General features: G+C 41.6%; 1 protein-coding gene across 1 annotated transcript; it reads right to left on the bottom strand.

Annotated features, from left to right (window-relative positions):
• Window positions 1-2,173: 2,173 nt before the first annotated feature.
• On the bottom strand, window positions 2,174-25,080 carry ak6 (adenylate kinase 6). Its single transcript, XM_061981028.2, has 5 exons — window positions 24,931-25,080; window positions 20,201-20,293; window positions 14,575-14,633; window positions 12,484-12,629; window positions 2,174-2,421 (listed from the first exon to the last, which is right to left on the bottom strand). The coding sequence occupies exons 1-5, from the start codon at window positions 24,965-24,967 to the stop codon at window positions 2,232-2,234; spliced, it is 525 nt and encodes a 174-aa protein (XP_061837012.1). The 5' UTR covers window positions 24,968-25,080; the 3' UTR covers window positions 2,174-2,231.
• Window positions 25,081-25,121: the final 41 nt, after the last annotated feature.

The raw sequence follows: 25,121 nt of genomic DNA, 5'->3' as shown, positions 1-25,121 counted from the left end.
ACCACATCCTTTCATGTGGACCACCACCTCCTTTCATGTGGCCCATCTCCTTTCATGTGACCCACCACCTCCTTTCATGTGACCCACCGCCTCGTTTCATGTGGACCACCACCTCCTTTCATGTGGCCCACCACCTCCTTTCATGTGGCCCATCTCCTTTCATGTGACCCACCACCTCCTTTCATGTGACCACCTCCTTTCATGTGGACCACCTTGTTTCATGTGGACCACCACCTCCTTTCATGTAGCCCACCACCTCCTTTCATGTAGCCCACCACATCCTTTCATGTGGCCCATCTCCTTTCATGCCCACCACCTCCTTTCATGTAGCCCACCACCTTGTTTCATGTGGCCCACCTCCTTTCATGTGACCCACCACCTCCTTTCATGTGACCCACTTTCCTTTCATGTGGCCCACCACCTCCTTTCATGTGGCCCACCACCTCCTTTCATGTGGCCCACCACCTCCTTTCATGTGGCCCACCACCTCCTTTCATGTGGACCACCTTGTTTCATGTGGACCACCACATCTTTTCATGTAGCCCACCACATCCTTTCATGACCACCTCCTTTCATGTGGCCCACCACCTCCTTTCATGTGGCCCACCACCTCCTTTCATGTGGCCCACCACCTCCTTTCATGTGGCCCACCACCTCCTTTCATGTAGCCCACCACATCCTTTCATGTGGCCCACCACCTCCTTTCATGTGGCCCACCACCTCCTTTCATGTGGCCCACCACCTCCTTTCATGTGGACCACCACCTCCTTTCATGTGGACCACCTTGTTTCATGTGGACCACCACATCTTTTCATGTAGCCCACCACCTCCTTTCATGTGACCCACCACATCCTCTCATTTCATGTGGCCTACCACCTCCTTTCATGTGGACCACCTTGTTTCATGTGACACACCACCTTGTTTCATGTGGCCTACCACCTCCTTTCATGTGACCCACCACCTTGTTTCACGTAGCCCACCACCTCCTTTCATGTGGACAACCACCGCCTGGAAATATAAAGCACCTCATCTTTCTTATGAAACATATTCCTTCTTTCCACTTTGACAGAAACATGATATGTATTGCAAACAAGTGCATGACTTTTAAACATGCAAAAAACATTATATTAACATATATTAAAATTATATTAACACATTATGTTAACAGTATATTACAAAAATATTAACATATTATATTATCTTATATTAACATATTCTATTAACATTATATTAACATATATTACAATTATTTTAACACATTATATGAACAGCATATAAGCGGAAGAAGATGGATGGATGGATGGATATTAACAGTATATTAAAACAATATTGCATTATATTAATATGTGTTAATATTATAATATGTTAACATATTATATTAACACATATTAATATAGTATATTACCTTGTATTAACATATTATATTAATAAAATAAAAATAAAAATATATGAACATTTTAACAGGATATTAAAAAATATTAACATATTATATTAACACATTATATTAACAGTATATTAAAAATATTAACATTATATTAAAAGGATATTAAAAAATATTAATATTATATTAACACATTATATTAACATGTGTTAATATAATTTTAATATGTACCCCGCCTTCTGCCCGATTGTTGCTGAGATAGGCTCCAGCGCCCCCCGCAACCCCGAAGGGAATAAGCGGTAGAAAATAGATGGATGGATTATATTAACAGTATATTAAAAAAATATAAACATTATACTAACAGGATATTAAAAAATATTAACATATTATATTAACACATTATGTTAAGAGTAATTAAAAATATTAAAATTATAACAACAGTATATAAAAAAATATTAACATTATATTAATAGTATATTAAAAAATATTAACATTAACACATTAACAGGGCAGCACGGTGAAACAGGGGTTAGTGTATTAGTGCATGTGCCTCACAATTCGAAGGACCTGGGTTTGATCACCGGCTTGGGGTATTTCTGTGTGGAGTTTGCATGTTATGACTGCATGGCTTCCTCCAAAGACATGCACCTGGGGATAGGTTGATTGGCCCTAGTGTGTGAATGTGAATGTTGTCTGTCTATCTGTGTTGGCCCTGTGATGAGATGGTGACTTGTCCAGGGTGTACCCCGCCTTCCGCCTGAATGCAGTGTTTGATACATGTTGATAAGACTATTTGGATATTGTAGGTATTTATTTCTTGATGTAGAAAAGATATTTGACATACATAAGGCTAGTTGTGCTCCTTGATCCACTGCTCAGTCCACTGCAGGATCTGGTCCAGGTTGTTGTCCATGTCCTGGGGAGTGTTGCTGGGCAGTTGGTGAACGATCTCCTCTTTGTAGGCCTCCCGTGCCTCCTCGTAGATGCTCTGGAAGATTTCACACTGCACATTTTCCTGCAGCTTCCTGCCGGTGTAGCCTCTGTCAGAAAGATGCCATTATAAATCAATCAATCAATCAATCAATCAAAGTTTATTTATATAGCCCTTAATCACAAGTGTCTCAAAGGGCTGCACAAGCCACAACGACATCCTAGGCTCAGATCCCATGACATGTCACTCATTCACCTTTTGTCATCTCACCTCAAGTCCTCAGTAGGAAAATGAAAAATGACCAAAAAAGTCGGTTGTCAAGTACAAAACCCAAAAGCAGTGAAGTTGGTACGTTGTGTAAATGGTAAATACGAAGAGAATACAATGATTTGCAAAACCTTTTCAACTTATATTCAATTGAATAGACGGCAAAGAAGATATTTAATGTTCGAACTGGAAAACTTTATTTTTTGCAAATATTAGCTAATTTGGAATTTGATGCCTGCAATATCTTTCAAAAAAGCTTGCACAAGTGCCAAAAAAGACTGAGAAAGTTGAGGAATGCTCATCAAAAACTTATTTGAAACATCCCACAGGTGAACAGGCTAATTGGGAACAGGTGGGTGCCATGATTGGGTATAAAAGTAGCTTCCATGAAATGCTCAGTCATTCACAAACAAGGATGGGGCAAGGGTCACCACTTTGTCAACAAATGTGTGAGCAAATTGTTTAATAACAACATTTCTCAACGAGCTATTGCAAGGAATTTAGGGATTTCACCATCTACGGTCCGTGATATCATCAAAAGATTCAGAGAATCTGGAAGAATCACTGCACGCAAGCAGCAAGGCTGAAAACTAACATTGAATGCCCGTGACCTTCAATCCCTCAGGCGGTACTGCATGAAAAAGCGACATCAGTGTGTAAAGGATATCACCACAAGGGCTCAGGAACACTTCAGAAAACCACTGTCAGTAACTACAGTTCGTCGCTACATCTGTAAGTGCAAGTTAAAACTCCACTATGCACAGCAAAAGCCATTTATCAACAACACCCAGAAACGCCGCCGGCTTCGCTGGGCCCGAGCTCATCTAAGATGCATAGATGCAAAGTGTAAAAGTGTTCTGTGGTCTGACGAGTCCACATTTCAAATTGTTTTTGGAATCTGTGGACGTCGTGTCCTCCGGACCAAAGAGCAAAAGCACCATCCGGACTGTTACTGACGTTAAGTTGAAAAGCCAGCATCTGTGATGGTATGGGGGTGTATTAGTGCCCAAGACATGGGTAACTTACACATCTGTGAAGGCACCATTAAAGCTAAAAGGTACATACAGCTTTTGGAGCAACAAATGTTGCCATCCAAGCAACGTTATCATGCACACCCCTGCTTATTTCAGCAAGACAATGCCAAGTCACGTGTTACATCAACGTGGCTTCATAGTAAAAGAGTGCGGGTACTAGACTGGCCTGCATGTAGTCCAGACCTGTCTCCCATTGAAAATGTGTGGTGCATTATGAAGCCTAAAATACCACTATGGAGACCCCGGACTACTGAACAACTTAAGCTGCACATCAAGCAAGAATGGGAAAGAATTCCACCTGAAAAGCTTCAAAAATGTGTCTCCTCAGTTCCCAAACATTTACTGAGTGTTGTTAAAAGGAAAGGTCATGTAACACAGTGGTGAACATGCCCCTGTGACAACTTTTTTTGCAATGTGTTGCTGCCATTAAATTCTAAGTTAATGATTATTATGTTTCTCAGTTCGAACATTAAATATCTTGTCTTTGCAGTCTATTCAATTGAATATAAGTTGAAAAGGATTTGCAAATCATTGTATTCTGTTTTTATTGACCATTTACACAACGTGCCAACTTCACTGCTTTTGGGTTTTGTCATTTAGGATATATTTGAACAGTCCATGAGTGCAGTTTTGTTTTCCATCTTGCCAACATTTACTTGGAATGTTGTCTATCACAGTCCTTATGTAAGGCAAGAACACATAAGTGTTTCTTTTTCATGCATTCTAAGTCGTAAAATATGGCAAATAGGAGGTGGCTAACAATGCAGCTCATAATTGCGCCCATAAAACCCTCTAAAAAACATCCCAAAGGCACCAACAATACTCCATTTACATGTGGTGACCTGAATATTAACATGTATTCGATATATTGTCATTTGAAGCGCTAACGCCGAGGAACTACTTTTAGTGGCGCCGTGATGACGGAGAGATAACTGCAGGCATGCGAGGGGACAAAAAGGGGAAAACTGACAAAGAAAAGAGGAACATTTCTATCGGCAGGAAGTCCTGAAAGAAAATGTTGAAAATGAAGACGACATTTCCTGCAGTTCTATTTGACTTCAGATGTATTCTCATTAGCAACCTTTGTGTCATATAGCACACAACTACTACATCATTCAATCACATTAGTGTCACCTAACATGGCCGATTCTACAACATGCATGCAAGGAAGTCAGAAAACAACTCTGTCCTATAGCCACACCCCCTCACGTAATACACTTCCTGTTTGCATCCATAATATACCTTCTGGCTAGTGTTGCGTCAGACCAGCTCTTCCTCCCAGGGAATCTAAGTTACTGGTCAATCCCAAGTTTTTTCGATGACATATACAGTATGCTGAGTAAGAAGGACCACCAAGACAGAATAGGAATATTATCAAGTTTTACTAAAGCTTTAGGAGAACCACCGAGACCAGGGGTAGGGAACCTATGGCTCTTGAGCCAGATGTGGCTCTTTTGATGACTGCATCTGGCTCTTAGATAAATCTTAGCTGACATTGCTTAACACGATAAGTAATGAATAATTCCGCTGGTAATCACAGTGTTAAAAATAACGTTCAAAATATAAAACCTTCTCATGCATTTTAATCCATCCATCCGTTTTTTACCGCACCTGTTCAAGAAGTCGCATTAATGATAAGAAGTATTTTATTTACTATTGGTTAGCTTCAGAATAATAATGTTATTAAAAAGAATAAGAGACTTATTATACTCTAAAATGTTGGCCTTACCTAAAAATGCACGCATTTCGTTGTATTCAGTGTTAAAAAATATTATATGGCTCTCACGGAAATACATTTTAAAATATTTGGCTTTCATGGCTCTCTAAGCCAAAAAGGTTCCTGACCCCTGACCTAGACCAATACATTCATATCGGCTACTCTAGTTGATCTCACATTCAAACGGAAAAGCCAACTCCTTGCACACAAAGAAAGCCCCCATCTTCTCCCCCTCGCAACACTGATAAGAAAAGAGTGGGGGTTGTATTTCACATTCCGATGGTTTAAGACACTAAACAGACCTCTGAACACAAGAGAAACTAGTAGAATATACAAAGGAAAAGTTCTATCTACTCTAAACATGGCTATGTAAAAAGAAATAACTCTTAAACATACTGTATATGCATTCTCCACACTAGCTACTAATAAATACTCCACAACTACAACTGCTTGGGATTGTACTCATCCAAATATGATCGTAGAAACGTTGCGGCTCGGCGAGCAAACACATGCAAGCTACCTAGATGATGCTAACTATGCTAACGAGCTAGTTTCCGTGCTCCCGGTCGTCTCCCCGTCCTACAACTCAGTGCGGCGTTTAGTCAAGAGGAACAACCGAGTTTTCTGAAAGTGACATTTTGACGCGAAAAAGACAGTTTAAAAACGCGAATTTCTGCGTTTTGGCGAACGTTTCACATGCCTGTAAACTAGCTCATGCTGCTTTATTGACATTAAGCTGCCGCATCGGGAATTTTCTAGTTAACACAAATATAATGCTAAAATGTTGTAACGTATTTAGTTGAGTGTGTTTAAAGTGACACGCATCCAAGGTAACAAGCGTAAAACAATAATGTTCACGTTCAACTTTTACTTCCTGACGGTAGGAAATGGATGCAGTAGGGCTGGGCGATATATCGATATACTCGATATATCGCGGGTTTGTCTCTGTGTGATATAGAAAATGACTATATCGTGATATTCGAGTATACGTTCTCACGCAGTTGCTTTTAGCGGCGTGCATTACACTACAGGCTCTTTTCACTCTTTCTTGTCTCTCCTTCTCAGAGACTTAAAACAAGCGCACCTTCTTACACACGTCACATACTGTCGCGTCACACGCCCTCGCTGAGCAGAGAGGTAGCAGCATGGGTAACATTAGCTGTGATGCCAGCGGAGTGGTGCGAGTGGTAATACGAGAGAAAGAAGGTGCGAATCTGGTAACAAATGAAGGAAGAATTCATTCCTAAGAAAAACAGCACAGGGTCCATCGTCTGGCGGTGGTTTGGCTTCAAGCGGGAAGATGTCGAACAAGTATGCGGCAAAAGCGTTGCTACAAAAAGTAGCACCTACTGCTAATTTGTAGCATCATTTGAAAAGTCACCCGCTACAGCAGTGGTGTCAAACTCAAATACAGAGTGGGACAAAATTTAAAACTGAACAAAGCTGCGGGCCAAGGTTGAACAAATTAACCTTTTAATAGGGACCCAAACAAGTTTTGCATTGAATATTGAACAAGCAAGGCTTATATAACTTTATAGTGACATGCAAAATCCAGTTTCAAATAATAATAATAATAATAATAATAATTAAAAAATATCAATGGCATATCAAATACAATTTAAAAAAAAATGTAATGCCTCTTTTCTTTTTGCAGCCTTCTGAGGTAAACATCAACATTAACTTTTTCCACAGGCTAATAAATTTGAAAATAAAATAACAATGAATATACCAACCATTCAGGACTTTATACTGCTCAGTTTGCAACACACTGATCTAATCTGATGTGCTCAAGCCAGATACCTGCCATCTTTTCTTGGATGCTAGTTCATTAATGTCGGGGCTCAGGCTTTGAGCTGAGGCAACCTTCATTATCGAACGAAGGTGTTCATCAGTCATTATATCTCGTAGTCCGCCAGGACCACAGTCTTGGGGGCGTGCCTTAAAGGCACTGCCTTTAACGTCCTCTACGAGCTGTCGTCATGTCTGCTTTTCATCCATTCTAACAACGTGCTGGCCCGATCACAAAATATGTGCGGCGTCTGTATGCACAAACATGTGAATGCAGCGCATACTTAATCCACAGCAATACAAGTTACACTGAGGGTGACCATATAAACAACTTTTACACTGTTAGAAATATACGCCACACTGTGTGAACCCACACCAAACAAGAATGACAAACACATTTTGGGAGAACATCCGTACCGTAACACAACATAAAAATAACAGAACAAATACCCAGAACCCTTTGCAGCACTAACTCTTCCGGGACGCTACAATATACACCACCCGCCCACACACACCTTGTAGCGTCCCGGAAGAGTTAGTGCTGCAAAGGGTTCTGGGTATTTGTTCTGTTGTGTTTATGTTGTGTTACGGTGCGGATGTTCTTCCGAAATGTGTTTGTCATTCTTGTTTAGTGTGGGTTCACACAGTGTGGCGTATATTTCTAACAGTGTAAAAGTTGTTTATACGGGCACCCTCAGTGTAACCTGTATCGCTGTTGATTAAGTATGGGTTGCATTCACTTCTGTGTGCGTGCAGAAGCCGCACATATTATGTGACTGGGCCAGCACTCGTTGGACTGGATTAAAAGCAGACGTGACTATTATTGGGAGGGGCAATGAAATTGGGAGTCTCCCGGGAGGGTTGGCAAGTATGAGAATTAGCGGTGAATGCGGTGTTACCGCGCCACCGCCGCTGTATATAATTGGTGGGCCAGCTCTAGTGTTAATTTGATATCGCCTCAAGGGCCATGTGAAACTACACGGCGGGCCAAATTTGGCCCGGCGGGCCAGAGTTTGACTCCCATGCGCTAGAGAATGAAGAGTGCTTGAAACTCTGCATGTCAACATCTCCGTTCGGTGCCACACCCACAAAATGCCGGAGCAACCATTTCCAGATCAACACCATATGAAAAAAATTAGTCAGCAACAGAAGGAGATAACGTCCGCAGGAACCTACCACATAGCGAAGGACATACACAATTTGATTTCCTATTATGCAGCTCATTTTTATTTGACAGTTATTGAAATATCTTGTGTGACATCATGCAAAAAAGTGCACTTTATTTGTTTTAAACTATTGCAGTGGCGTTTTGTACAAAAAGTGCACTTTAATTTAGTGTTGTTTTGAGATGTCACTTTAGTGACATCATGCACAAAAGTGCACTCATAGCTTGTTTTAATAATAATAATAATAATACCTGGGATTTATATACCCGGTAGCGCTTTTCTAAGTACCCAAAGTCGCTTTACATGTAGAACCCATCATTCATTCACACCTGGTGGTGGTAAGCTACTTTCATAGCCACAGCTGCCCTGGGGTAGACTGACGGAAGCGTGGCTGCAATTTGCACCAACGGCCCCTCCGACCACCACCTATCATTCATCATTCAATTCACCGGTGTGAGTGGCACCGGGGGCAAAGGGTGAAGTGTCCCGCCCAAGGACACAACGGCAGCGATTTTTTTTTTTTTGGATGGTAAGAGGCGGGGAGCGAACCTGCAACCCTCAGGTTTCTGGCACGGTTGCTCTACCCACTACGCCATGCCGCCCCAATGCCATGCCGTTTTAAAATGTCTCTGACAATCTTGCACTTTTGGTTTTGGAAATGACATGAATGTTTGTGCCACTGCTTAATAACTGTTTAATAAATACACTTTTGGTAAATTGACTTAGTTGTGGTTTCTCTCTCTGCATGAAAGTTTAAAATGAGCATATATTAATGCAGTATGAACAAGAATGTTTTAATGTAGACACATAGAATCACCATACTGCTGTGATTATATGCATCAGGTGTTAATTCAAGGCTAAGGCAAAATATCGAGATATATATCGTGTATCGTAACATGTCTTAAAAATATCGAGATATAAATAAAAGGCCATATTGCCCAGCCCTAGGATGCATGGATATTATATTTTCATAATTGTGAGATGCCATCATGAAAATTGAAATTAAAGTTCAATTCATTGCCCAGCCCTAAGATGTACCATAAATTCTAAACTATAAGCCGTTACGTTTTTCCTACGCTTTGTACTCTGTGGCCTTTAAGACGGTGCGGCTAATTTATGTATTTTCCCTTGCTGACTGTCATAATGCAAATAGTATAAAAAAAAGAATGTTATTGTTTGTGCTATGGCACCATGTTTTGGTGGAGTATGTCCTATGTCCTTCCATTTAGTGCTTTCAACCGGACGTAGAAGTGCTGTTAGGTCGCCGAGCCGTCCAAGGCGTTCCTACACGTATGGGTTCTTCACTCATCGCTCCTAGCAACGTTTGTAAGTTTTACAATATAACTAAAACAATTCCTACTGACTAAAGCGTCCCATGTGTGATGTCTGTAGGAGTGATTCCGTGCATATTTGTACGTGCTATCGTACATATTAGCATTAGCTAATATGCTAACAGTTTTACGAGTGTCTGTGTTAGTATTATTAACTTACAATGGCATTCTTTTTTGTGTTGTTTCACTTCCACAAATTCCTCAGTAAATTCACCAAAACGTCACCGGGGAGTTATTGAGTCTGTTTAGCTGATTGGAGAGCTAGCTTGCGCAGCTGGTGCGTCCATGACTTATGTTTTGTTTGCTCAGCCGTTTTACTGCCGTGTTACAGACACCGTTTGGAAACAATTAAGGTATGTAAATAAATATTTACAGAATATTTCTGTATACCGTATTTTCCGCACTATAAGGCGCACCTAAAAACCACAAATGTTCTCAAAAGCTGACAGTGCGCTTTATAACCCGGTGCGCTTTATATATGGATAAATATTAAGATTCATTTTCATAAAGTTTCGGTCTCGTAACTACGGTAAACAGCCGCCATCTTTTTTCCCGGTAGAACAGGAAGCGCTTCTTCTTCTACGCAAGCAACCGCCAAGGTAAGCACCCGCCCCCATAGAACAGGAAGCGCTTCTTCTTCTACTGTAAGCAACCACCCGCCCGCGTAAAAGAAGAAAAAGCGCGCGGATATTACGTACGTTTCATTTCCTTTGTGTGTTTACATCTGTAAAGACCACAAAATGGCTCCTACTAAACGACAGGGATCCGGTTCATGAAAAGACGCAATCTCTCCATCCGCACACGGATTACTATTTCACAGCAACTGATATTCCTGTGAACCGCACTGTGGATACAACGGGAGCACGTACGGTGCATATTCGCACCACAGGGAATGAGAAGTCATCCTTCACTGTGGTTCTAGCTTGCCATGCTAATGGCCAGAAACTTCCACCCATGGTGATATTCAAAAGGAAGACCTTGCCAAAAGAGACCTTTCCAGCCGGCGTCATCATAAAAGCTAACTCGAAGGGATGGATGAAGAAAAGATGAGCAAGTGGTTAAGGTAAGTTTAAGTTTACGCGAAGAGGCCGGGTGGCTTTTTTCACGCAGCTTCGTCCATGTTGATATACGATTCCATGCGCGCCCACATCACGCTGGTTTTAATATATTATTAAAGTTTGACTGACCTATTTGACTGTTTTTTTGACATTCCTTTAGCGCAGTTAGATGCGGCTTACAACACGGGGGGGCGGCTTATAGGTGAACAAAGTTTTGAAATATGCCGTTCATTGAAGGCGCGGCTTATAACCCAGGGCGCCTTATGGTGCGGAAAATACGGTAAATAACTCATTCCACAACCTATACAGTATATATGTGGCTTATAGTCCGGTGCGACTAATATAAGGGAACTTTTTTTTTCTTCTGAAATCTAGCGGGTGTGTCTCATAGTCCAGAAAATACAGTACCGTATTTTCCGCACTATAAGGCGCACCTAAAAACCACAAATTTTCTCAAAAGCTAACAGTGCGCCTTATAACCCGGTGCGCTTTATTACGATTAATTTTCATAAAGTTTCGATCTCGCAACTTCGGTAAACAGCCGCCATCTTTTTTCCCGGTAGAACAGGAAGCGCTTCTTCTTCTACGCAAGCAACCGCCAAGGAAAGCACCCGCCCCCATAGAACAGGAAGCGCTTCACCCGCCCCCATAGAACAGGAAGCGCTTCACCCGCCCCCGGAAGAAGAAGAAAAAATGCGCGGATATCACCGTACGTTTCATTTCCTGTTTACATCTGTAAAGACCACAAAATGGCTCCTACTAAACGATCCGGTTCATAAAAAGACGCAATCTCTCCATCCGCACACGGATTACTACCGTATTTCACAGCAACTGAACCGCACTGTGGAACGGGAGCACGTACGGTGAATATTCGCTCCACAGGGAATGAGAAGTCATCCTTCACTGTGGTTCTAGCTTGCCATGCTAACTTCCACTCATGGTGATATTCAAAAGGAAGACCTTGCCAAAAGAGACCTTTCCAGCCGGCGTCATCATAAAAGCTAACTCGAAGGGATGGATGGATGAAGAAAAGATGAGCGAGTGGTTAAGGGAAGTTTACGCGAAGAGGCCGGGTGGCTTTTTTCACACAGCTCCGAAGGCGAACACACCTTCACTAAGACGGGCAGACAGCCTCGGACGACATACGCCAACATTTGCCAGTGGATCGTAAATGCTTGGGCAGATATTTCGGTCACAACTGTGGTCCGAGCTTTCCGGAAGGCAGGATTCACAGAACAACAGCGACACTGACTCCCGATGACTTCTACGAGACGGAACCGGCCATTTTGGATACCACGCTTGCGCAACTTTTCAATTCGGACACCGAAGACGAAGAATTCGAAGGATTTACGAATGAAGAATAACTTCAGAAGGTGAGCGCTATGTTTATTTTGTGTGTTGTGACATTAACGTTCGAGCAACATTATGTTACTATTGCTCTACACCATTTTGAATTTTACTATGTTTGTGATTGCACATTTGCGTACATTTTGGGACAGAGTTGTTAGAACGCTGGTTTTCAATATATTATTAAAGTTTGACTGAACTATCTGACTGTTTTTTTGACATTCACTTTAGCGCAGCGTTTTTTTGACATTCACTTTAGCGCAGCGTAGGCGCGGCTTATAGTCCGGGGCGGCTTATTGGTGGACAAAATTATGAAATATGTAATTCATAGAAGGTGCGGCTAATAATCCGGTGCGCCTTATAGTGCGGAAAATACGGTAGTTTAATTCTCACAGCAGTCCATTTAATAGCGAAGTGCTCCATAGTTGAAAGGGTCTGACAGAAAGGTGACGCTGGCAGGTACCTGTTCTCAAGACGCGTGTACAGCTGAGTGTTGTCTGTGCGCAGGACAAACACAATGTGGAACCAGCGCTCAGGGAACAGATCACAGCCGTGGTAGTCCACAATCACTCCGCCAAGCGCCATCTTGTCTTCAAGCTCATCCACCACCTGCACCATCAGAACAGGCACACAAGTTAGGTTTGGCAGTATGATATGGCATATCTCAGGGTTTCCCCCAGGGTGTCACTGAACAGTATATGTTACGCTAGGGGCGTGGCAAATATAACAGCATCATATATATGATGTCATGATCATTTTGATTGGCAATGATGCATATATTTTCTGTAAAAAAGCCAACCAAATGTTTTATGTTAGAACCCAAAACCAGTGAATTTGGCACGTTGTGTAAATAGTAAATAAAAACAGAATACAATGACTTGCAAATCATTTCCAACTTATATTCAATTGAATAAACTGCAAAGACAAGATATTTAACATTCAAACTGAGAAACTACATTTTTTTTGCAAATAATCATTAACTTAGAATTTAATGGCAGCAACACATTGCAAAAAAGTTGTCACAGGGGCATTTTTACCACTGTGTTACATGGCCTTTCCTTTTAACAACACTCAGTAAACGTCTCGGAACTGAGGAGACACATTTTTGAAGTGGAATTCTTTCCCATTCTTGCTTGATGTACAGCTTAAGTTGTTCAACAATCCGGGGTCTCCGTTGTGGTATTTTAGGCTTCATAATGCACCACACATTTTCAATGGGAGACAGGTCTGGACTACAGGCAGGCCAGTCTAGTACCCACACTCTTTTACTACGAAGCCACGCTGTTGTAACATGTGGCTTGGCATTGTCTTGCTGAAATAAGCAGGGGCGTCCATGGTAACGTTGCTTGGATGACAACATATGTTGCTCCAAAACCTGTATGTACCTTTCAGCATTAATGGTGCCTTCACAGATGTGTAAGTTACCCATGCCTTTGCCAACCCCCATACCATCACAGATGCTGGATTTTCAACTTTGCGCGGAGAACAATCCGGATGGTTCTTTTCCTCTTTGGTCCGGAGGACACGACGTCCACAGTTTCCAAAAACAATTTGAAATGTGGACTCGTCAGACCACAGAACACTTTTCCACTATACATCAGTCCACCTTAGATGAGCTCAACCCCAGCGAAGCCGGCGGCGTTTCTGGGTTTGTTGATAAATGGCTTTCGCTTTGCATAGTAGAGTTTTAACTTGCACTTACAGATGTAGCGACCAACTGTAGTTACTGACAGTGGTTTTCTGAAGTGTTCCTGAGCCCATGTGGTGATATCCTTTACACACTGATGTCGCTTTTTGATGCAGTACAGCCTGAGGGATCGAAGATCCGTAATATCGTTGCTTACGTGCAGTAAATTCTCCAGATTCTCTAAACCTTTTGATGATATTACGGACCTTAAATGGGGAAATCCCTAAATTCCTCGCAATAGCTCGTTGAAAAATGTTGTTCTTAAACTGTTGGACATTTTGTTCAGGCATTTGTTGACGAAGTGGTGACCCTCGCCCCATCCTTGTTTGTGAATGACTGAGCATTTCATGGAAGCTGCTTTTATACCCAATCATGACACCCACCTGTTCCCAATTAGCCTGTTCACCTGTGGGATGTTCCAAATAGGTGTTTGATGAGCATGCCTCAACTTTCTCTGTCTTTTTTGCCACTTATGCCAGCTTTTTTGAGACATGTTGCAGGCATCAAATTTTAAATGAGCTAATATTTGCAGTTTCAAACGTATATATTTCCAGTTCAAACGTTAAGTATCTTGTCTTTGCAGTCTATTCAATTGAATACAGGTTGAAAAGGATTTGCATATCATTGTATTCTGTTTTTATTTACCATTTACACAACGTGCCAACTTCACTGGTTTTGGGTTTTGTACATTTAAAACCAAATCTGTGTTATTAGTGATACTATATGTTTCAAATGTTGTTGCTTATTGTAAAAGGTGATAAAGGCTATACTTGATTCTGCCCTCCATGAATGTTGCCAAAGTTTGAGAGGAAAACAATAATTCAATCATGCTTTGTTCCAAACAGATATTTTGGAAACATGACTCACCCGGTCTTCATCCAGAATGGGGCAGTTGTACTCCTCATCATAACCATCATACAGATCTCCTGGAAGAAAGATCACCTTGTAACAATGCTTCTTTTGTGGACATGTTGTATTGTGCAAGTGTACATGTGACATCCTGGGGTCTAATGTACTAAGAGATGTCTGGCTTTCCTACTAAAAACGGAGGTACGATCAAATCCAGAAAAGTAGTAATAAGTTTTAATGCCATGACCGGACAATTAACTTGCTCTAATGACATTTTTTAAAACATGATGCTTTTTGAAACAGCTCAACATAAAAAGGATACAGAAATTTTAAAAGAAGAAAATTTAAAAAAAAAATACCTGCAGTGCGTTAGTTGGTGTCTCTCCAGAGTTTGTATTTTGTAGGAATACAGAATTTGTACTCCTGCTGTAGGAGCACTTGCATTAAGAGGAGAGGAGCTACACTTCCATGTTTAGATACGTATTGATAACACAAAGTGTGGATTGTTACGATCAAAGATGTTAGGTGATATTGTTTTCTGCCTGAATAAATGTTTCTGATATTCTGTACTTTACATGTTCCATCCATCCATCCATCTTCTTCCGCTTATCCGAGGTCGGGTCGCGGGGGCAGCAGCCTAAGCAGGTAAGCCCAGACTTCCCTCTCCCCAGCCACTTCGTCCAGCTCCTCCCGGGGGATCCCGAGGCGTTCCCAGGCCAGCCGGGAGACATAGTCTTCCCAACATGTCCTGGGTCTTCCCCGTGGCCTCCTACCGGTCGGACGTGCCCGAAACACCTCCCGAGGGAAGCGTTCAGGTGGCATCCTGACCAGATGCCCGAACCATCTCATCTGGCTCCTCTCGATGTGGAGGAGCAGCGGCTTTACTTTGAGTTCCCCCCGGATGACAGAGCTTCTCACCCTATCTCTAAGGGAGAGCCCCGCCACCCGGCGGAGGAAACTCATTTCGGCCGCTTGTACCCGTGATCTTGTCCTTTCGGTCATAACCCAAAGCTCATGACCATAGGTGAGGATGGGAACGTAGATCGACCGGTAAATTGAGAGCTTTGCCTTCCGGCTCAGCTCCTTCTTCACCACAACGGATCGATACAGCGTCCGCATTACTGAAGACGCCGCACCGATCCGCCTGTCGATCTCACGATCCACTCTTCCCTCACTCGTGAACAAGACTCCGAGGTACTTGAACTCCTCCACTTGGGGCAAGATCTCCTCCCCAACCCGGAGATGGCACTCCACCCTACAACTTTACATGTTGTACAAGTTAATGGCATTCTTATCTCTGCATGACAATGTCTTCACCTTCTCTCTACATACTTATTAATAAAATGTAATATTTAGCCTGTTAAACATTCTGTATCAGAACATCAATCAGAACAGGTGATAAAAGAATATACCATAGCGATGGTAATATTGTGTAGTTTACTGTAATTACCCGATGTGGGCTGCAGAGGGCAGTAGCTGGCATGCCTGCACTATCAAACCTAGTCTCAGTGGTAGCGAAGAAGACGACGAGATTGTTCAAAGACAGTCTTCTTCCTTCATATTAGGGCTGAGCGATATTGGCTTTTATTAATATCTCGATATTCTTAGGCCATATCGCGATATACGATATATATCTCGATATTTTGCCTTAGCCTTGAATGAACACTTGATGCATATAATAGGGCGCATTAAAGGAGTCATATTATTATTATTTTTCTAAATTGAAAACACTTCCTTGTGGTCTACATAGCATGTAATGGTGGTTCTCTGGTCAAAATGTTGCATAGATTATGTTTATGGGGCCATGTCCTTCGCTATGTAATAAGTTACTGCGAACGTTATCTCCTTGTGTTTGTGACTATGTTTTTCATATGGTGTTGATCTGTAAATGGAAGACGTCAGGCTCATTTGTCAGTGCAGGTTGTTTCGGCCTTTTTTTGGGTGTGGCACCGGCCGGAGACGTTAACGTGCAGAATTTCAAGCACTCTTCATTCTCCCGTGGGTGACTTTTTAAATGAAAGAACAAATTAGTAGTGCTGCTACCAATGTTCCCTCTAATTGTTCATGTGTGTGAGCAAACACAAAAACTCCCTGAGCATTCAGTGGAGCACATGTGAGCAACATCACATGTGGCAATACCAGCAGCACACCTGTCTCAAACCAATCTTTTATAATAACACTCAAATGAGAGGAGTCATTTTCATGAGATTATTTTGTAATATTAGTGATTTGGCCCACTTGTAATGAAAATAAAAGAAATCTTGTTTTTCATAAGCTATGGATTAGTATTGTACAATATGTCTGGGTGGGGGTCCTGCTTTGGAAATCATTTGTACCCCTTTCAGAGATCACATTTAGTTCCCCTTAAGCATCCTCATGTTGCACAATGAAATGTAAGCATAGGATGAAGTGTGCATTCCTGTAACTTTCTCTAGTAACAGCATTCCATGATTAATATCAATAAATTAAAGGGGAAAATTATCACCAGACCTATGTAAGCGTCAATATATACCTTGATGTTGCAGACAAAAGACCATATATTTTTTTAACCGATTTCCGAACTCTAAATGGGTGAATTTTGGCGAATTAAACGCCTTTCTAATATTCGCTCTCGGAGGGATGACGTCACAACGTGATGTCACATCGGGAAGCAATCCGCCATTTTCTCAAACACCGAGTCAAATCAGCTCTGTTATTTTCCGTTTTTTCGACTGTTTTCCGTACCTTTGAGACTTCATGCCTCGTCGGTGTGTTGTCGGAGGGTGTAACAACACGAACAAGGACGGATTCAAGTTGCACCAGTGGCCCAAAGATGCAAAAGTGGCAAGAAATTGGATGTTTGTTCCGCACACTTTACCGACGAAGGCTATGCTATGACAGAGATGGCAAGAATGTGTGGATATCCTGCGACACTCAAAGCAGATGCATTTCCAACGATTAAGTCAAAGAAATCTGCTGCCAGACCCCCATTGAATCTGCCGGAGTGTGTGAGCAATTCAGGGACAAAGGACCTCGGTAGCACGGCAAGCAATGGCGGCAGTTTGTTACCGCAGACGAGCGAGCTAACCCCCCTGGATGTCTTGGCTCACACCGTCCCGAAGATGATCAAGAGAAGAATATCGACCCTAGCTTCCCTAGCCTGCTGACATGAGGGTATGTCTACAGAATATATTACGGTAATTGATGAAAATTGGGCTGTCTGCACTCTCAAAGTGCATGTTGTTGCCAAATATATTTCATATGCTGTAAACCTAGTTCATAGTTGTTAGTTTCCTTTAATGCCAAACAAACACATACCAATCGTTGGTTAGAAGGCGATCGCCGAATTCGTCCTCGCTTTCTCCCGTGTCGCTGGCTGTCGTGTCATTTTCGTCGGTTTCGCTTGCATACGGTTCAAACCGATATGGCTCAATAGCTTCAGTTTCTTCTTCAATTTCGTTTTCGCTACCTGCCTCCACACTACAACCATCCGTTTCAATACATTCGTAATCTGTTGAATCGCTTAAGCCGCTGAAATCCGAGTCTGAATCCGAGCTAATGTCGCTATAGCTTGCTGTTCTTTCCGCCATGTTTGTTTGTGTTGGCTTCACTATGTGACGTCACAGGAAAATGGACGGGTGTTTATAACGATGGTTAAAATCAGGCGCTTTGAAGCTTTTTTTAGGGATATTGCGTGATGGGTAAAATTTTGAAAAAAACTTCGAAAAATATAATAAACCACTGGGAACTGATTTTTAATGGTTTTAACCATTCTGAAATTGTGATAATGTTCCCCTTTAACATTAATAATAAATGACAGTAGAACAAGCACAAGTATGACTGAGGAGTCATAGTGTAACTTTGTGTGGTGTTTGAGTTGTCCGACTTTTTGTGTGGCCATAAACGCACCAGTGTTGGTGACAGATGACAAGTTGGTTTTGGCCTGGTTTGTACGGCAGAAAATGACTAGTTTTTCGAGATAGAAGTTTTTTACTCATGTTTTTGGTGTGATTATGGCCGAACATAAACAGTTTTGCTCAATAAAGTGATCGATATAATTCCTGCCCCCGTCAATTCCTGTCAATTGAACGGTGTTGACGAACACCGTTAGTGCCGCTTGTTGTCACTGTCACTCAGAGTTGCATTGCAAAATTACACAGAATAAATGTGTTTATTTTGTTTAGAATTCAGATGGGATTTGATTTGGTGCGCGGCATATATTTGCTGTGCGCAGAGGACGCTTGAGCAGTGCGCAATTGCGCAGGCGCGCACCTTAAAGGGAACGTTGGCTGCTACCTTTTGTAGCAACGCTTCTGCTGCATACTTTGCATATTACTGTTGTCTGCTGAATATCTTCCCGCTTGAAGCCAAACTACCGCCAGATGATGAACCCTGTGCTGTTTTTTTTGGGCATTAATTGTTCTTCCTCCATTTGTGATCAGTTTCGCACCTTCTCTTGTATTGTCACTCGCACCGCTCGTACCACCTGCCTCAGCTAACATTAGCCATGCTGCTACCTCTCTGCTGGGCGAGGGCGTATGACGCTACACGCGCGACAGTATGTGACGTATGTAAGAAGGTGCGCTTGTTTTACGCCCCTGTGAGAAGGCGAGACTAGAAAGAGTGAGAAACGCCTGTAGTGTAATCCCCGCAGCTAAAAGCAACTGCGTGACAACGTATACTCCAATATCACGATATCACGATATAATAATTTTCTATATATCGCACAGAGGCAAACCCGCGATATATCGAGTATATCGATATATCGCCCAGCCCTACTTCATATCGCCGCTGCCATTACAATACACTTAATTTCAATATGCCAAAAAACACTTATTTAGGTAGAAATATCACAGAATAGCATGATCGTATTGTAAGTCGATTTTTTGTTGTTTTGTTGGTTAGACCGGATGTGAAGCGTAGCGCTATTATTGTGAAGCCGCCAATTGGATGTGTGATTGGTATGAGAAAATATGTTTTGACCGATCAAAGTGACCGTTTCTGCTGTGCTTGCATTGCATCTTACTAAACCAGTTTGAGTAACAATGTACATTTTATGTTAATAATGCACTTAACTGTAATCCAAACACGGACGTGAAGCTCCTCCTCTCTACGAGCAGCAATGGCCGCCATTCGCTCCAATGATGTCGTCTAAAAGGTAAAATGTTTTTGTCTTGTCCGGAGAACGACTTGTCACGGCTATGGATCTGAGATTTCCAGCAGGTCCCCCTTTCTTTGTGCAGTTCTGCTCGCTATTTTCCAGCTTGTGGCTCAGCAGTAAGTGGACGGTATTGCTGTTTTTTCTCCAAGCTACGGAGCGGGCCCAGGGTAAAAACATTAATCGTGCATTGAAAAAAATGTTTGCCGTTAAAGGAACTTATAGTTAATATGTTATTATCGCATTAACTTTGACAGCCCTAAAAATAATTGTTGTAACTTATAACAAAATGTGTTTATACAGTAGCCTGCTCACATGAGTCAGATTACACTTTCATGTGCACATCAATCAGTCGGCACTTTTTACATGAACTGTTACCTGGCATCAATTACGTGTGTCGCTAAAGTATCCACAGCCTGTAGAAATGTACGTACGACTGTTATGAAGTTGTCATTTCAAATCACCGTAGGTCCCCTTTAAATAGCATAAAGTAAGCACTTGTTTCACCTTCTTTAGCCAGATCACCGATGTTAACGTAAGTCAGTCCTGTCCGCTGAGCCAGCTCCTTTCCCAGGGTTGTTTTTCCAACGCCAGGTGTTCCTGCAGGAGGAAGTCAGCATCAATTGACGAGCGCAATCATGCATTGAACATTGTGATGAATCATGTGGTGAATGAATATTTCTGATTTGGAAAGAAGAGCCGAGACGTTGGAGAAGCTGACAGAAGCCGAGAGAGTGAGGGTTGGCATGACTTGGTCACGCTGCCAATGTGGAACTTGGAGCAAAGCTATGGCGACATAAATGGATTGCTTACCCAAATAAAACGGAAACAATGCTTTGTTATTATACAGGCTACAGAACGTAAACAAAGTATTGTTGGCGGTTTTTAAAGAAAATCTCTAGATCAACTTCAGGTCTGTCAATATAAAGTTAAAAAAAATAAAAAAAAATAAAATATATATATATATATATATATATATATATATATATATATATACATACACATATACATATATATACACATACATTCACACACACACATGGTAAAACACAAAACATACAATAGTTCCCCCTAGGGGTGGGAATCTTTGGGCACCTCACGATTTGATTACGATTCAGGAGCTACGGCTCGATTAAAAATCGATTATTGATGCATCTTTAATTTATGTATATTGATGCATTTTTACATTTCTTTTCGTTTCACTAAATAAACGTTTATCACTTGCAACTAGAGAAAGCTAGGAATATCCAACAATGATTTCAAATTAGATATGGTCACAGCTGATGAGGTGTTTAAAAAATTGAGCGCACTCCACCCAAACAAGGCCACCGGCCTTGACAATATTCCCTCCAGATTCCTCAGGGACTCTGCCTCCATCATTGCCCCGATCATCACGCACATAATAAACCTATCAATTACACAAGGCCAAGTACCAAAAGATTTTAAGATAGCAAGAGTAACTCCCCTCTTTAAAAAAGGAAGCAAATTGGAACCTGGCAACTACCAACCTGTTTCTATTCTCAGTTCCATTTCGAAAGTAATGGAGAAAATAGTTTATGAACAGGTCGATGGTTACCTTGCCACTAATAAACTCATGTACAAATTCCAATCCGGCTTCAGAACTAACCACTCCACTGACACATGCCTTCTCTATCTGACCGACCACATCAAACATGAGGTGGACGCGGGCAAATACTGCGGCATGGTCATGCTGGACCTTCAGAAGGCCTTTGACACCGTTAACCACGCTATACTGTTGGATAAGCTCAGAGCAATCGGATTTGACAAAACCTCATCGAGCTGGATGCAATCTTACTTGGAGGGGAGGGAGCAGGTGGTAGAGGTGAACGGCACCGTGTCCCCCCCCTCTCAGTAAGCTGTGGAGTCCCCCAAGGCAGTGTATTGGGGCCTTTACTGTTCCTAATATACATAAACGACTTGTCATCAGCATGCGACTGTGAATTGTTCTTGTGTGCGGATGACTCGACCCTGCTGGTATCAGACAAGGACAAGTCACAGGTGGAGAAAATCCTCAGTGCTGAACTCTGTAGAACATGCACCTGGCTCGCTGACAACAAGCTATCCATACACTTGGGAAAAACGGAATCCATCCTATTTGGGTCCCACATCAACCTTAAGAAGGTCAATGACTTCACTATAAAAGTGGGTGACATTGTTATCACCAGGAAAGATGAGGTCACCTACCAAGGTTCCATTCTAGAGGCTAATCTTTCCTGTGATAAAATGGCAACCAAGGTAATCAAAAAGGTCAACCAACGAACGAGATTTCTCTATAGAATCTCCTCTCTGGTCAACAAAAGCACCATGAGGATTCTGGCGGGAACTCTCGTTCAACCCTTTTTCGATTACGCATGCACCTCCTGGTACCCTAGCACCTCCAAAACCCTCAAATCTAAACTCCAAACATCCCAGAACAAGCTAGTCAAATTACTTCTAGACCTCCACCCCAGATCCCACCTCACTCCTACCCACTTCTCCAAAGTGGGCTGGCTCAGGGTGGAGGACAAAGTAAAACAACTTGCACTGAGCCTAGTCTATAAAATCCGCTACACCTCCCTGATACCGAAGTACATGTCAAACTACTTCCTTAACGTAAATGACCGCCATAACCACAACACCAGGGGGAGCTCCACTAACCACGTTAAACCCAGATTCCGATCTAACAAAGGTCTTAACTCATTCTCATTTTATGCCACATCAATGTGGAATGCGCTTCCAACAGGTATAAAAGTAAGGGCATCTCTATCCTCTAATACCGCAATAAAAGTTTTCTCAATTGTTGATGACTGATGATAACAACCAAACCCAACCCCCCCCCCCCTCCACACCCCGGATTGTAAATATTGTAAATAATTCAATGTGATGATCTTGTGTGATGACTGTATTATGATGATAGTATATATCTGTATCATGAATCAATTTAAGTGGACCCCGACTTAAACAAGTTGAAAAACTTATTCGGGTGTTACCATTTAGTGGTCAATTGTACGGAATATGTACTTCACTGTGCAACCTACTAATAAAAGTCTCAATCAATCAATCAATCAATCAATCAATCAAAACGTGATCCATTATTTCCTGCACCTCTAGTTCTACCCCCCCACAAAAATTTCAGAATGCAAAATTTGATTTGTACCCTTAAATAAGTAAATAATACCATAAACAAACACCATTCAATTTAATTCCTTATTATTTTAGAGTAGTGACAGTAAAAAAAAATTAAACCGAACTAAAAATCTTGGGGATCCAAAAACGCACCCACTTATAAACATGCTAAAATAAGTAATCAATTTAAAAAAAATGTTTTTCACTTTCAACACTTAAGTCACTAGATCAGGGGTCCCCAAACTACTGCCCGCGGGCCCGCGTTATTTTACGTTATTTTTTTATGTAGTATCGGCTAGAAACTGAGAAGATCTGAGTGTGTTTTATTGGAGCGCTGCGGAAGAGGCGACAAGGAAGAGGCGCGCCGCGCGCTGTGTGTGTGTGTATGTGGGAGGGGGCGTGTCTGTGTTTACTAACAAGACATGGCGAAGCCCGAAGCCAAGTTTCTTAACATGGAGATATTCTCACTACTTTTCTTTTGTCGACCACAAAGAAAATACCATTTCAGTTAAATGTAAGTTGTGTCTTGGATCAAAGATCCTATCCTAGCAATTCAAATCTGCTGAAACACCTACAATAGCAACATGCTTCAACGAAGCTAGTAAAGAGAGACACACTTCACCTCCTAAGCAACAGCGGCTGGATTTTAACGAGGCACTGCGCACTGAATGTACACACACTCTGTCAATTCTCTTATATACTGTTGCTCTTTCATTCTAGACTTCTAGAGTGTTTGATTATCACATCACTCTAAATGTATAGACTATAAAGTTCACAAACATAAAGAGGGATGCTAGTGGGCCAGGCCAATCTTTCCTTATCTCTAAACTAAAACTGGGGAAATGTGTAGAGTGTTCTGGGCTTCAGACATGATTTTATTTCAGAATTCCTTGAGAGAGAAAAAACACCTGGTTAGGCTTTGTGTATGTAGTGTGTGCCTTCCTTGGTTTACAGCTATGTTGTTATTATGCTGTTTGTTACTTATGTATGTTATGTTGCAGCTATTTAAAATAGTTTTGTCAATTTGTTCTGGCCTGAAACTAATTGGCCCTTTGAAACATATCTTTGTCTTTGTGTGTTGTATGTAGACCATATTTCTTAGCAGAGTTCAGTGATGCAAATGCATGTCAAGTTGATCAACAGATTGTATTATTCTCCAGTGCAATAACAGTTTGATTGATTGATTGAGACTTTTATTAGTAGGTTGCACAGTGAAGTACATATTCCGTACAATTGACCACTAAATGGTAACACCCGAATAACTTTTTCAACTTGTTTAAGTCGGGGTCCACTTAAATTGATTCATGATACAGATATATACTATCATATATACTATCATCATAATACAGTCATCACACAAGATAATCACATTGAATTATTTACATTATTTACAATCCAGGGTGTGGGGGGTTTGGTTGTTATCATCAGTCATCAACAATTGAGAACAGAGAAATAGATATTGGAACAATGTAGGTCTGACTTGGTAGGATATGGAGAGCAAGTAGTGGGGGGAGAGAGAGAGAGAGAGAGAGAGAGAGAGAGAGAGAGAGAGAGAGAGAGAGAGAGAGAGAGTGAGAGAGAGAGAGAGAGAGAGAGAGAGAGAGAGAGATCAGAAGGCATAAGAAAAAGTATCTGCATTTGATTGTTTACATTTGATTATTAACAATCCGGGGAGGGTGTTAGTTTAGGGTTGTAGCTGCCTGGAGTACTGAAATGAAGGCTAAAAGGGCATTAAAGGGGGCCTTGAAAAAATAAAAATAAATATTTAAGTAACTAAATAGTTACTTTTCACAGTAACACATTACTTTTTGGTGTAAGTAACTGAGTTACTTTTTAAATAAAGTAACTAGTAACTGTAAGTAGTTACTGGTTTTCAGTAACTAACCCAACACGTCTATATCTCTTCTGCTTGACTTTCCAAAACTTCCATTTTTGGCCGGGAAATCCAGTTTTTGTCCTTCCTTCCCGTCGTTTTGTTTGTTTTTCTGTCCTCCGTCCGGAGAACTTACGCCTCCAAATGTGCGAATGAAAGCCACAACTGAGATGCAACAGTCGTGCAAGTGTTGTGTTATACCCAGCAGAAAACGTAAGAAAAGTAGTTTGTGTGTTACCTGTCAACAGGATGTTTGGTTGTTTCTTCATCTTCATAGTTAGCAAGAAGCTAACACGTGTTACACCGAGAAAACCCTGGGACGAAACTAAAAGACGTGATAAATGATGTCGTTACGCGTCTATGTTTATATATTTAAGGTGAATGTACGCAATGTGAGCCTAAAACGCCTGGAAAGGGTTTGCTCGAACA

Source organism: Nerophis lumbriciformis, linkage group LG20, assembly GCF_033978685.3.
Source record: "Nerophis lumbriciformis linkage group LG20, RoL_Nlum_v2.1, whole genome shotgun sequence".
NCBI classification, from domain to species: domain Eukaryota; kingdom Metazoa; phylum Chordata; class Actinopteri; order Syngnathiformes; family Syngnathidae; genus Nerophis; species Nerophis lumbriciformis.
Note: the sequence above shows the minus strand (reverse complement) of the source record. Positions and strands in the feature narration are given on the sequence as shown.